Raw genomic sequence first — 15,022 nt, 5'->3', positions numbered from 1 at the left:
GCCTCCCGAGAAACTGGGACTACAGGCGCCCGCCACCTCAGCCCGGCTAGTTTTTTGTATTTTTTAGTAGACACGGGGTTTCACTGTGTTGGCCAGGATGGTCTCGATCTCCTGACCTCGTGATCCACCCGTCTCGGCCTCCCAAAATGCTGGGATTACAGGCTTGAGCCACCGCGCCCGGCTTTTTTTTTTTTTTTTTAAGAGATGGGATCTCACTACGTTGTCCAGGCTGGTCTTGAACTCCTGGGCTCCAGCGGTCCTCCCCAGTTGGCCTTTGCAAAGCGCTGGGATTCCAGGCGTGAGCCACTGCACTTGGCGTCGGGTAGGTTTGAAGTTAAAAATGTCACAAGACAGGCTGGGTGCAGTCTTATGCCTGGAATCCAGCACTTTGCAAGGCCACGTGCTTGAGCCCAGGAGTTTGAGACCAGCCTGGGGAGCACAGGCTGAGAGACTCTGTCTCCATAAAAAAAAAATAAACAACAACAAAAAAAAACCCACACACTAGCCAGGTGTGAAGGTGCATGCCTGTAGTCCCAGCTACTTAGGAGGCTGAGGTGGGAGGATTGCTTGAGCCCGGGTGGTAGAGGCTGAAGCGAGCAGAGATCACACCACCGCTCTCCAGTGTGGGCAATACAGCAAAATCCTGCCTCAAAAAAAAAAAAAACAAAAAAGTTTCCAGGCCGGGCGCAGTGGCTCACACCTGTCATCCCAGCATTTTGGGAGGCCGAGGCGGGCGGATCACTTGCGGTCGGGAGTTCGAGACCAGCCTGGCCAACACGGTGAAACCCCATCTCTACTAAAGATACAAAATAATTAGCCGGGCGTGGTGGCGGGTGCCTTTACTCCCAGCTACTCGGGAGGCTGAGGCAGGAGAATCGCTTGAACCTGGGAGACGGAGGTTTTGGTGAGCTGAGATCACGCCACTGCACTCCAGCCTGGGCAACAGAGCGAGACTCCGTTTGAGAAAAAAAAAAAAAGTTTAGAAAACAATATACACAATATGAATTTTTTAAAAATTTTTTCCTGAGACAGAATTTCGCTTGTCGCCCAGGCTGGAGAGCAGTGGTGCGATCTCGGCTCACCACAATCTTTACCTCCCAGGTTCAAGCGATTCTCCTGCCTCAGCCTCCCGGGTACCTGGGATTACAGGCACCTGCCACCACGCCCGGCTAATGTTTGTATTTTTAGTAGAGACGGGGTTTCACCACGTTGGCCAGGCTGGTCTCGAACTCCTGACCTCCGGTGATCCGCCCACCTCAGCCTCCCGAAATGCCAGAATGACAGGCATGAGCCATCGTGCCCAGCCATGCATCCCTGTTTGGTACAATTTTGAGAAACACAAACGTCTATATACAGACATACACAGGTGTATCTATTATCCATGCATGCGTGCCTACACATCCTCACAAATGTGTGTGTGCATGTGTGTGTATACTTACACATTTTGGTGATATTTGGTGATAATCTTCTAGCCCTATATAGGACTGCGGGAACACAACCAAATCTTAACAATGTTTACCTCAGGGCCGGGCGCGGTGGCTCACGTCTGTCATCCCAGCACTTTGAGGGGCTGAGGCGGGTGGATCAGCTGAGGTCGTGAGTTCGAGACCAGCCTGGCCAATATGGTGAAATCCCGTCTCTACTAAAAATGCAAAATTAGCCGGGTGTGGTGGTAGGTGCCTGTCATCCCAGCACTTTGGGAAGCCAAGGCAGGTGGATCACCTGAGGTCAGGAGTTCGAGACCAGCCTGGTCAACATGGTGAAATCCCTTCTCTACTAAAAATATAAAAATTAGCCAAGCATGGTGGCTCACACCGGCAATCCCAGCTACTCAGGAGGCTGAGGCAGGAGAATGACTTGAACCTGGGAGGCAGTGGTTGCAGTGAGCCAAGATCACGCCACTGCACTCCAGCCTGGGCGACAAAAGCAAAACTCCATCTCAAAAAAGAAAAAAAAAAGAAAAGAAAAACAAAAACAAACCTGCAAACCTGTTATAAAACCGCCACCCCCTTGGCCTGATGTGGTGCCTCATGTCTGTCATCCCAGCACTTTGGGAGGCCGAGGTGGGTGGATCACCTGAGGTCAGGAGTTCGAGACCAGCCTGGCCAACGTGGTGAAACCCCATCTCTACTAAAAATACAAACATTAGCCGGGCGTGGTGATGTGTGTTTGTAATCCGAGCTACCTGGGAGGCTGAGGCAGGAGAATCATTTGAACCCGGGAGGTGGAGTTTGCAGCGAGCTGAGATCGACCACTACGCTCCAGCCTGCGCAGCAGAGTGAGACTCTGTCTTAAAAAAACAAACAGTCACTCCCAACCCACTCACGCTAAACCCTTCTCTCAAGGGCTATGGATAAACAGTTCCACGTCTAAGAACCCAGGCTACCACGAGACATGTGAGGAAACTCCAGGACAGGAAATTGCAAACATCTAAGATGATCGTAGGTAAAACATCAGAGCAATCTCTTTTTTAAACACTTGTGAAGGTGCATGGGTAAATGATCAGATTTCTTAGATTCTTTTTTATTATTATTTTTTTTGAGACGGAGTCTCGCTCTGTCGCCCAGGCTGGAGCACAGTGGCCGGATCTCGGCTCACTGCAACCTCCTCCTCCTGGGTTCAAGCCATTCTCCCACCTCAGCCTCCGGAGCAGGTGGGATTACAGGCACCCACCAGCACGCCTAATTTTCTGTATTATTAGTAGAGACAGGTTTTATGTTGGCCAGGATGGTCTCAAACTCCCGACCTCAAGTGATCCACCCGCCTCGGCCTCCCAAAGTGCTGAGATGACAGGTGCGAGCCACCGTGCCCGGCCTAGGTTTACTGGATTCTAAAATGCACAATTCTCTTATAGCTTGGTGGGTCTGAAACCAAGGTCGTCTCACCATCCACAGGAATCTTTAGTAGGGTGGGTTTTTCCCCCCCCCAACAGTGATTACATCAATGATGCATCTTAAAACTCTCTGGTACTTCAAAGTCAAGGAAGCAGGAAATTCCCAAAACCAGGGTGTTTCTGCTAAGCGGTCTGCGGCCTCCGGTGTATTTCGAATACCAGCCACGGTGGGGCGGCCGCATCTCACCAGGGCAGGCACATCCGTAAGGGCTTCAGGACCGACTGGCCAACTTACATATAAAAACCTGAGAGAGGCCGGGCGCGGTGGCTCACGCCTGTCATCCCACCACTTTGGGAGGCCGAGGCGGGCGGATCACGAGGTCAGGAGATCAAGCCCATCCTGGTTAACACGGTGAAACCCCGTCTCCACTAAAAATGCAAAAAAAAAATTAGCTGGGTGTGGTGGCGGCGCCTGTAGTCCCAGCTACTCGGGAGGCTGAGGCGGGAGAATCGCTTGAACCCGGGGGCAGACGTTGCAATGAGCCGAGATCACGCCACTGCACTCCAGCCTGGGTGACAGAGCGAGACTCCATCTCAAAAACCGAACCTGAGGCCTGGCACGGTGGCTCACGCCTGTCATCCCAGCACTTTGGGAGGCCAAGGCAGGTGGATCACCTGAAGTCAGGAGTTCAAGACCAGCCTGGCCAACATGGAGAAACCGCATCTCTACTAAAAAATACAAAATTAGCCGGGCGTCGTGGTGCACGCCTGTAATCCCAGCTACCCAGGAGGCTGAGGCAGGAGAATCACTTGAACCCAGGAGGCGGAGGTTGCGGTGAGCCCAGATTGCACCACTGCACTCCAGCCTGGGCGACAAGAGCAAAAGTCTGTCAAAGGACAGGACGGGATGGGAAGGGAAGGGAGAAAGGAAGGAAGGAAAGGAAGGAAAGAGAGGGGAGGGGAGGGGAGGGGAGAGAGGAGAGGAGGGGAGAGGGGAGGGGAGAGAGGAGGGGAGGGGAGAGAGGAGAGAGAGGAGGGGAGGGGAGAGAGGAGAGGAGAGGAGGGGAGAGAGGAGAGGAGGGGAGAGAGAGGAGAGGAGGGGAGGGGAGAGAGGAGAGGAGGGGAGCGGAGAAAGGAGAGGGGAGGGGAGAAAGGAGAGGGGAGCGGAGAAAAGGAGAGGGGAGGGGAGAAAGGAGAGGGGAGGGGACGGAGGGGAGGGGATGGAGGGAGGGGAGGAGGGGAGGGAGAGGAGAGGGAGAGAGGAGAGGGGAGGGGAGGGAAGAAGGGAGGGGAGGGGAGAGGGGGGAGGGGATGGGGAGGGGATGGGGGAGGGGATGGGAAGGGGGGGAGGGAATGGGAAGGGAGGGGAGGGGAAGGGAGGGGAGGGGGAGGGGAGGGGAGGGGGGAGAGGAGGGGAAGGGAGAGGAGGGGAGGGGAGTGGAGGGGGGGAGGGGAGGGGAGGGAAGAAGGGAGGGGAGGGGAGGGAGGAGATCTACGACCAGCGAGAAGCTCCCAACACAGACCACACACCCTGGAAATATCTGCTCCTAGGAGGATTCTGGAGACAGGGTCTCACTCTGTTGCCCCGGCTGCAGTGCACCGGTATTATCACAGCTCACAGCAGCGTTTAGCCTCCCAGGCTCAGGTGATCCTCCTGCCTCAGCCTTCCTAGTAGCTGGGAGGACAGGCGTCCCACCACCAGGTCCAGCTAATTTTAAAAATTTTCTCAGGGCCGGGCGCAGCGGCTCACACCTGTCATCCCAGCACTTTGGGAGGCCGAGGCGGGCGGATCACAAGGTCAGGAGATCGAGACCAGCCTGGGCAACATGGTGAAATCCCGTCTGTACTAAAAATAAAAAAGATTAGCCGGGCGTGGTGGCGGCGCCTGTAATTCCAGCTATTTGGGAGGCAGAGGCAGGAGAATCGCTTGAACCCGGAGGCGGAGGTTGCAGTGAGCTGAGATCGTGCCCCTGCACTCCAGCCTGGGCGACACAGTCAGACTTTGTCTCCAAAAAAAAAAAGAAAAAAGAAAAAACTATTCTTACAGAGAAGAGGGTCTCGCTGTTGGCCAGGCTGGTCTGGAACTCCTGGGCTCAGTCAATCCTCCTGTGTCGGCCTCTGACCGTGCTGGGAGGACAGGCCTGAGCCACCGCCCGGCCACCTACAGCTTTTTGTCCCCAAAATCAGTCCAGAAAGAGGCACAGCTCAGGCGTGAGCAGCCCGAGTCGACGCCAGGTGGCGCCCAGGTCCCGAGCCAGCTCTGTCTGCAACGCAGCCTCATCCCCCGACCTGCACGTCCCCTCTCGTCCCAGAGCTCGACCCCCCCAGAGCCATCATCCCGCCAACCGCAGGGCTCACCCTCCCAAGGACCCCTGGCCGGGGTCTGGGCCTGCATGCTGGTCCATGGACTCGCTTACGGACACTCCTCCTGCTCAGAGGGCACAGAGACCAGGTACTAAAGGATACTGATGGCTACACACACCTCCCTGAGCTCACCACCTGGGGACGCCCAGAGCTCCCCCCACAGCACCTTCAAAGCTCTCATTCCATCTCTCAGTCTATTAACAGGGCAGATGGAGCCCAGGAGATTGTCGGCTACACACACACACACACACGTCCCTGAGCTCTCCACCTGGGGACACTCCCATTCCGTCTCTCAGTCTATTAACAGGGAAGACAGAGCCCAGGAGATTGACCGCTATACACAAACACACACACACACGTCCCTGAGCTCTCCACCTGGGGACGCCCAGAGCTCTTCCCACAGCACCTTCAAAGCTCTCATTCCGTCTCTCAGTCTATTAACAGGGCAGACAGAGCCCAGGAGATTGTCGGCTATACACACACATATATATATACACACACACACACACACACGTCCCTGACTTCACCACCTGGGGATGCCCAGAGCTCCTCCCACAGCACCTTCAAAGCTCTCATTCCGTCTCTCAGTCTATTAACAGGGCAGACGGAGCCCAGGAGATTGTCAGCTACACACACACACATACACACACACGGACAGAGCCCAGATTGACAGCTACACACCCCCCTCCCCCCCAACACACACGGCCCTGAGTTCGCCACCTGGGGACGCTCTCATTCCGTCTCGCAGTCTAGCCCCAGAGAGGCCTCCGACCCATGCTGCCCTGGCAAATCTTGGTTCCGATTGTGAGTTCAGCGGTTTTAAAAAATAATAGTCTACATCCCCCGCTTAGGGCTACATATAGCAAACCCTATTTACCCCAGCTGGGCACATCACGATTCCACCTGCAGAGGCTCCCACCACTGTCCTAGGTCCATCCCCAGCTTGGCGACGATTCCAAATGCCTCCCCCGACCGCTCCCCCAGTCAAGGTCTCGCTCTGTCGCCCAGGCTGGAGTGCGGTGGCGCGATCTCAGCTCACTGCAACCTCCACCTCCCACGTTCAAGCGATTCTCCTACCACAGCCTCTGGGGTAGCTGGGACTACAGGCACCTGCCACCACGTCCAGCTAATTTTTGCATATTTAGTAGAGTCGGTGTTTCTCCGTGTTGGTCAGGCAGGTCTCGAACTCCTGACCTCAGGTGATCCACCCACCTCGGCCTCCCAAATGCTGAAATTACAGGTTTGAGCCACCGTGCCTGACCTCAGACAGACTTCAGGACCCTCAGAGCTGGACTCCACCCTCCAAGGCAGCATTCGGCACCCTCACGGCTGGACTCGAGGCCCAAGGCAGACATGGGGACCCCTGGGAGGCGTCCGGGACCCACAGGACAGGATTCGAGCCCCCCAGGCTAGATGTGGAGACTCCTGGGCGGTGTTCAGGACGCCTGGGGCTGGACCCAAGCCCCCAAGGCTAGATGTGGGGACCCCCTGGGCGGCATCCAGGACCCCCAGAGCTGGATTCAAGCCCCCAAGGCAGACGAGGGGACCCACCTGGGCGACGTCCGGGACCCCCAAGAGTAGGTCTCCAGCCCCCAGAACAGAGGTGGGGACTCCTGGGCGACGTCCGGGATCCCCAGGGCTGGACTCAAGCCTCCAAGGCAGGTGTGGGGACCCACCTGGGTGGTGTCTGGGACTCCCACGGGGGAACGCCAGTCTCCAAGGCAGACAAGACGTGAGGACCCCCGGGCGGTGTCCGGGACCCCCAGGGCTGGACTCGAGCCCCCAAAGCAGACATGGGGCCCCCTGGGTGGCGTCCGGGACCCCCAGAGCTGGACTCGAGCCCCCAAAGCAGACATGGGGACTCCTGGGCGGCGTCCGGGAACCCCACGGCGGCACTCCAGGCTCCAGAGCAGTCGTAGAGACACCCGGGCGGTGTCCGGGATCCCCAGGGCTGGACTCGAACCCCCAAGGCAGACGTAGGGATCCCTGGGATTGAAGTCAAGCCCCCGAGGCGGCGTTCCGCACCCTCGCAATCAGACTGGGACTCTACCCAGCTCGGAACGGGGTAGGACGGGAGCGAGAGCGAGGTGGGTGAGGACAGCGCCTCCGGGGGCTCGGGGTCCTGGCGCCTACAGGGCCAGCGGCTGCACCAGGGCCCAGGTCTGGCAGGAGCAGCCCACGCCTAATGAGAAGCGGCCCTGCCCCGCCTCCTCCGCCCGCGGTGCGTGCCAATCAACAGCACATGACGCGGGTCGACCAATGAGGAGACCGCCCGTGCTGCGGAGCCCGCCCTGACTGCGCGCCAATTATCAGCACGTGACGCGGGATGACCAATGAGAAGCACGCCCTGTGCTGGGGCGTGGCACTGGGGAGCCCTCCCCGGCCACATGCCAATCAGCAGCACGTGACGCAGGATGACCAATGAGGAACACGCCCTGTACCGGGGCGTGGCACTGGGGAGCCCACCCCGGCCGCATGCCAATCAGCAGCACGTGACGCGGGGCGACCAATGAGGAACACGCCCTGTGCGGAGGAGAGGCGCTGGGGAGCCCGCCCCTGCCGCACGCCAATCACCAGCACGTGACGCGGGGCGACCAATGAGAAACACGCCCTCTGCGGAGGAGAGGCGCTGGTGAACCCGCCCCTGCCGCACGCCAATCACAAGCACGTGACGGGGATCGGCCCGTGGGCAGCCCCGCCCCACCTCTCAGCCGCCCGACAAGCCATGTGGGCCCTGCGGGCCGCCGTACGCCCGGGACTGCGGCTCTCCCGCGTGGGCCGTGGCCTCCCGGCTCCGAGGGCAGCCGCGCCGTCCTGCCCCGCGCGCGCGCTCGCCACTGTCCGCCGCAGGGGCCCCGGGAATCTGGAGGGGTCATGGGGCGGAGGCGGGGTCTGCGGGCGGACGGCGGCCGATGCCGCGCGGAAGACGACGAGGAGGAGCCGGAAGATGCGGACGAGAAGGCGGAGGAGGAGCTGCTGCAGGGAGAGCCTCTGCTGCCGGCGGGGACGCAGCGCGTGTGTCTGGTTCACCCTGACCTCAAGTGGTGCCCGGGGAAGCCGCAGATGACGCGACGTGACCGTGGCGGCGCTTCCAGGAGAGAAACGGGAGCTGCAGATCTGGGGGCGGGGCTCTGAGGGGAGGGTCTCATAGGTGGAGATTCAGGGGTGGGGTTCTGTGGGGAGAATCTCATAGGTGGAGGCGCAGGGGCGTGGCTCTGCAGGGAAGACTTCATAGGTGGAGATTCGGGGGTGTGGCATTGAGGGGCGGGGCTCTGAGAGGACGATCTAGGTGGAGATTCAGGGGCGGGACTCTGTGGGGAGAATCTCATAGGTGGAGGCGCAGGGGCGTGGCTCTGCAGGGAGGACTTCATAGGCGAGGATTCGGGGGCGGGGCTCGGGAGAATCACAGGAGACGCAGGGCGGGGCTCTGAGGGGAAGAGCTCAGGTGGTGACGTAGGGGCGGGGCTTCAGGGGGCGAGGCTCTAAGGAGAGGATCTGATGGGTGGAGACGCAAGGGCGTGGCATTGAGGGGCGGGACTCTGAGAGGACGATCTAGGTGGAGATTCAGGGGCGGGGTTCTGTGGGGAGAATCTCATAGGTGGAGGCGCAGGGGCGTGGATCTGCAGGGAGGACTTCATAGGCGGAGATTCGGGGGCGTGACATTGAGGGGCGGGACTCTGAGAGGACGATCTAGGTGGAGATTCAGGGGCAGGGTTCTGTGGGGAGAATCTCATAGGTGGAGGCGCAGGGGCGTGGATCTGCAGGGAGGACTTCATAGGCGAGGATTCGGGGGCGGGGCTCGGGAGAATCACAGGAGACGCAGGGCGGGGCTCTGAGGGGAAGAGCTCAGGTGGTGACGTAGGGGCGGGGCTTCGGGCGCGAGGCTCTAAGGAGAGGATCTGATGGGTGGAGATGCAAGGGCGTGGCATTGAGGGGCGGGACTCTGAGAGGACGATCTAGGTGGAGATTCAGGGGCGGGGTTCTGTGGGGAGAATCTCATAGGTGGAGGCGCAGGGGCGTGGATCTGCAGGGAGGACTTCATAGGTGGAGATTCGGGGGCGGGGCTCGGGAGATTCATAGGTGGAGACGCAGGGCGGGGCTCAGGGGAAGAGCTCAAGTGGTGACGTAGGGGCGGGGCTTCGGGCGCGAGGCTCTAAGCAGAGAATCTGATGGGTGGAGACGCAAGGGCGTGGCATTGAGGGGCGGGACTCTGAGGACGATCTAGGTGGAGATTCAGGGGCGGGACTCTGTGGGGAGAATCTCATAGGTGGAGGCGCAGGGGCGTGGCTCTGCAGGGAGGACTTCATAGGCGGAGATTCGGGGGCGGGGCTCGGGAGAATCACAGGAGACGCAGGGCGGGGCTCTGAGGGGAAGATCTCAGGTGGTGATGTAGGGGCGGGGCTTCGGGCGCGAGGCTCTAAGGAGAGGATCTGATGGGTGGAGACGCAAGGGCGTGTCGTTGGGGGGCGGGACTCTTAAGGGGCGATCTCCTGGATGGTGATGCCCGGGCGGGGCTCTGAGAGGAGGATCTCATAGGTGGAGGTACATGGACAGGGTTCGGGGGAGGAACCCATGGGTGAAAGGGCGGGGCTTACGGGGAAGAGGGGAGGCTGTCATAGGTGGAGGCGTGTGGGCCGGGCTTCGGGGGGAGGGGCCTATGGGGTAAAAGTGTGGGGTCGGGGCTTGTTGGGAGGAGCCCGTGCGGTGGGCTGGGCTGGGCTGGGCTGTGCTGGTTCTCGCTGATAGGACCCCCGTTTCTCTTGCCCTGGGTTAGAGGTAGGCACGGTGTGTTTGGGGTCGGGGAGGGAGGGTGTCCTGCGGACCAATCCGTGTCCAGTCCCCCCCCCACTCCCCTAGGAGGAAAATGCAAATCAGTAAGTCGTTGCATGTGCCAGAGTCTCAAAAACGTTGATCTTTTTCCCTTGGAAGCCCTTGTAGTCGATGAATGGTTTTCCTTTACGGGTGTTTACCAAAATGGTCAGTTCTTGGAACAGCGGAAGCCCCAAAGTGCTCAGAACAGCGTGCAGACCTCTTGCCTCGCTCCTCCCAAAACCTGCCCGTGGTTCCTCGGTAATCCCTGAGCACCCCCAGCTCCCCGGTTCCCTGCTGCGCCCTCCAGAAGCCCAAATTCCACGTAAGGCAGGGTCGCCCTCGTGTCCCGCCGTGGCTCCGGCGTCCCTCCCCCGTCAGATTCCTACTTAGAGGACCTACGGGGCACGGAGTCATATCGGGGGACAAACGCCGGCTGGGGGTGCGTTCTCAGGGGACATTGTCTCAAGAACAGGAGGAGGCCTCCCTGGGCAGGTGTGGACAGGGGACCCCGGGCCTACCCCAAAGGGAAGCATCTCTCACGGTGGCCCTTGTGTCCCCGCAGCCGAGTGGCAGGTGGCGGAGGCCACAGCACTGGTGCACACGCTGGACGGCTGGTCCGTGGTGCAGACAATGGTCGTATCCACCAAATCACCGGACAGAAAGCTCATCTTCGGCAAAGGAAACTTCCAACACCTGACAGGTGGGTCCGTGCAGACCTGCTCCTTCCCTGTCCGCTGCTGCGGAGAACATTCGACCCAGACACACTGAGGGACGGGGGTCTCGCTGGGCCAGAGGGGAAACAGCCTCTTGGGGTGCCCAGGTGAGCTGGGAGCACACACCAGTAGGAGTCGGAGGACGCGGAGGCTGCACCTGTGTCGAGACTCACACCCAGCCCTGGAGAGATTTAAACTGGTGAAGGTTAGGTCGGGGCAGTTTTTAGAGTCCAACAAACAGGGTGGGCAGTGGACCGGCTGTAACCCCACCTGCCCCTGCAGCCCCCAGCCAAATCCTCCTTCTGGGTGGCCCCCGCGCAGTCTCTAAGGCTGGGGTCCTGCACGCGATCCTTGCGCTTCCCAGGTTTTTGACCATCTGGCTTACAGTGCAGAGTGGGGAAGACGCTACTCACTTGTCCAGCTGGGAGTCGGCTTCCCTGGGTCACTTGCCGAGGTGGGGGGTCGGCTTCCCTGCCTGACTCAGATGCGTGTCATCCCGGCCGGGATGTGTTCACACGTCTCTGTGTGTGTCACACCAGAATGTGTTCACCATCCGTGTGTCTGTCCACACTGGGATGTGTCCACTGTGCATGTGTCTGTGTGTGTGCCTGTTGGGACGTGTCACACTGTGTGTGTGTCTGTGTCTGTGTGTTCCACCGGCTGTGTCCACCGTGCATGTGTGTGTCTGTGTGTCCTTGTCAGAACGTGCTCACCGTGTGTGTCTGTCCGTCAGGATGTGTTTACTGCGTGTGTCTCTGTGTATGTGTCTGTGTGTGTCTGTCCCTGTTGGGATGTGTTTACTGTGTGTGTGTCTCTGTGCGCGTGTATCTGTGTCTGCGTGTCTGTGTGTGTGTCTGTGTCTGTTGGGATGTGTTTACTGTGTGTGTGTCTGTGTGTGTGCAGTGTCTGTCCCTGTTGGGATGTGTTTACTGTGTGTGTGTGTCTGTGTTTATCTGTGTGTCTGTGTGTCTGTGCGTGTCTGTGTCTGTCCCTGTTGGGATGTGTTTACTGTGTGTCTCTGTGTGTGTGTGTCTGTCCCTGTTGGGATGTGTTACTCTGTGTGTCTGTGTGTCTCTGTGTACGTGTGTCTGTGTCTGTGTGTCTGTGGATGTCCTCCTTCCTCTCGGGTTGGCCACCAGCGCCTGGCCTTCCCCTGTGGCTTCTCAGTTGTTCTCTCCTTTTGTAGAAAGAACTGGAAGCCGCGTGGAGGTGTTTGACCGCTTCACCGTCCTGCACATTTCCGGTGCCACGTCCGCATGAAGGAGTGGCCAGGAATCCCCTACTGTTTTAAAAGGAACATTTGTAGCCAGGAACAGACGTGCACAGGGGGCCCTGTGTACAGAGCGGGCCAGGCTCGTGTCTCTGTCGTTCTGAGGCTGCTGTCTGGGCTCCCGTGTGCCGGCAGCCCTGGGGAAACAACACGGACCCTGACCAGGGGTGGGGGCTCCATGGAGCCAGGAAGATGCTGTGTATATGTGTGTGTGTGTGTCTGTGTGTATATATATACACACACATGCACATATATATATATATATATATATATATTTTTTTTTTTTTTTCGAGACAGTCTCCCTCTGTCACCCAGACTGGAGTGCAGTGGCGCGATCTCGGCTCACTGCAACCTCCACCTCCTGGGTTCAAGCGATTCTCCCACCTCAGCCTCCTGAGTAGCTGGGATGACAGGTGCCCGCCACCACGCCCAGTTAATTTTTGTATTTTTAGTAGAGACGGGGTTTCACCGTGTTAGCCAGGCTGGTCTCGATCTGACCTCATGATCCGCCCATCTCGGCCTCCCAGAGTGCTGAGATGACAGGCGTGAGCCACCGCGTCCGGCCACAATTAACCGTTTTAACGGGTCCAGTTCACCAGCATTTAGCACGTGGTTCCGCCGGGGGCAGATATGTGCAAACCACACCCCAGAGGCCAAGGAAGCTGACGGCTGAAGAAAGAAATGGACTCATTCAGATTCTTACAAAGAAATATGTAGGCCGGGCGCGGTGGCTCATGCCTGTCATCCCAGCACTTTGGGAGACCGAGGCGGGCGGATCACAAGGTCAGGAGATCGAGACCACGGTGAAACCCCGTCTCTACTAAAAATACAAAAAATTATCCGGGCGTGGTGGCGGACGCCTGTAGTCCCAGCTACTCGAGAGGCTGAGGCAGGAGAATGGCGTGAACCCGGGAGGCGGAGCTTGCAGTGAGCCGAGATCGCGCCACTGCCCTCCAGCCTGGGCGACAGAGCGAGACTCCATCTCAAAAAATAAATAAATAAATAATAAATTTTAAAAAATGTAGAAATATGTAGGAAGGAAGCCGTATCTCCGAAGAGAGTGGATCCCGGTGCTCCCGGCAGACCCAGGGCTTCACCCCAGGGAGGAAAACGCAGGAAAACGTTGCTATGCGGGTGGGGGGGGCCCTCAGGGACAGGGAAGGTGCCTCAGGGGCAGCCAAGTGCACCTGCTAAGGGCAGGGTTTATGGTCCAGGCTACTTTGACCCAAGGGCGGGATTTAGGTCACATTGGAGAAAGTGGCAATCATCTTCGAGGCCTTCCCAGAGCAGGGGTTGCTCAGAAGTGAACATGCTGATTGGCCTCCCAGACGGAGCTGCTCTCTGTTCCACAAAAAGGCGTTGTGAGACGCAGCCTCCACCTCTCTCTAGCTGCCCCCCACGTCTCCCGAGCTGCCCGTCTCTCTACCTGCCCCACATCTCTCTACCTGCCCCCACCTCTCTCGAGCTGCCCCCACGTCTCTCTACCTGACCCACCTCTACCTGCCCCCACCTCTCTCTACCTGTCCTCATGTCTCTCGAGCTGCCCTCACCTCTCTGTAGCTGCCCCCACGTCACTCTACCTGCTCCACGTCTCTCTAGCTGCCCCCACCTCTCTCGAGCTGCAGCACATTCTCATGACTTCAAAGGAGACCCTATGCCCCTTAGGCAGTCACTCCGCAGCCCCTGCCAACCACAAACCCAGGTTCTGTTTCTGCAGCATTGCCTGTTCCTAGAAATGGAACCCCACGCTGTCCTCTTGTGTCTGGCTCCTCTCACCGAGGGCAGTGTCCCCAGGTTCCTGTTCATGGCTGCGTAGTATTCCACTGTGTGGACAGTGCACACTTTGTGTGTCTCTTCCCCTGATGACGACCCGGGCTCTCTCGTGAAGCCACCATGTGTGCAGGTGACCTGTGTGCAAAGCCCTTGCAAGGCAGGTCCCAGAGGCCTTCTGCCAGCTCCCAGGCAGGTCCCCTCCCACCTCACAGGTGACCACGTGGAGGCTCAGGAGAGAGGAGGCAGGTTGCGGAGATGAGAGGCAAGCCCAACCCTGCTGGGGCCCGGCTGGGTGCCCGGGTGGCTCACGTCACCAGAGGGGCCTCCCTGCTGCACCTTTGAGCCGACGGCACTGAGCTCGGTGGGGTCTCCGTGAGCTGGTTCGCACAGACACCCCCACACCTACCCCATGGATGTGGGAGTCTCCGCCATTTCCCCTGGGGGCTCCCAGCACCTCCCCCGTGAGGGACCCCCTCCCCGGGACTCCCCCAAGGGCTCCCCACCACACCCGCTGCAGTGTTGGCAGCTGGAAACCCCCAGGAGACCCGAGGGACCTGGGGACAGGCAGGGAGGGAGGAGACTCCCCTGTGTGATTCGTGTTTGCTCTGTGTGGTGAGGTGTGGACACTACAGGGTCAGGCCGCATCTCCCAGCCTGGCTAGGCGCCGGGGTTGGGGTCGGAAGAGCCGGATGGTCTGTGGAATCGTCACGTTCACCCCCCACCCCTGAATAGCCTGGGCGGGCAGCGGTCGCACTCAGGCCCCAGCAGCAGAGCCCACAGCGCGGGGGGTGGGTGCAGGGATGGGGCAGGGGCCAGCTGTGCCATCCCAGGTGGTCTTGGGGCCTCTGCCTCCCTCCCACCGTGTTGGGGATCTCGTGTCGAGGACAGGCTGACGGTCTGCATTCTTGCTGGGTAGGGCGGGGGTTGGCCCCTCACGGAGGCTCCTTGGTCCTCCCAGACGCCGCCGGGGGGTGCCTCGAGGAAGGCCCAGCTTCCCGAGCACCTGTACGTGAAGGGGTGGCCTGTTCCTCCACACTTGTGGGTGTTTCTCGTTAGGTGGAACGAGAGACTTGAGAAAATAAATAAGACAGAGACAAAGTGTAGAGAAAGAAAAGCGGGGCCCAGGGGGCCGGCGTGCAGCTTACAGAGGACGCACGCCACCCTGGTCTCTGTGTTCCCTTAGTATTTATCGATAATTATCTTTACCATCAAAAAGATAAGGGAGTAAATCAGCAGTAAGACATATAGATAAAGATC

The 15,022-nt window shown here is 59.1% G+C and overlaps 1 protein-coding gene across 1 annotated transcript; it reads left to right on the top strand.

Moving 5' to 3' along the window:
• Positions 1 to 7,611: 7,611 nt before the first annotated feature.
• On the top strand, positions 7,612 to 12,212 carry LOC115895676 (translation initiation factor IF-2-like). Its single transcript, XM_030926330.1, has 4 exons — positions 7,612 to 7,689; positions 7,891 to 8,212; positions 10,572 to 10,709; positions 11,909 to 12,212. The coding sequence occupies exons 1-4, from the start codon at positions 7,612 to 7,614 to the stop codon at positions 11,980 to 11,982; spliced, it is 612 nt and encodes a 203-aa protein (XP_030782190.1). The 3' UTR covers positions 11,983 to 12,212.
• Positions 12,213 to 15,022: the final 2,810 nt, after the last annotated feature.

The sequence above is a fragment of the Rhinopithecus roxellana genome, chromosome 22, assembly GCF_007565055.1.
Source record: "Rhinopithecus roxellana isolate Shanxi Qingling chromosome 22, ASM756505v1, whole genome shotgun sequence".
In the NCBI taxonomy this organism is placed as follows: domain Eukaryota; kingdom Metazoa; phylum Chordata; class Mammalia; order Primates; family Cercopithecidae; genus Rhinopithecus; species Rhinopithecus roxellana.
This window is presented reverse-complemented; position numbering and strand designations above follow the sequence as displayed.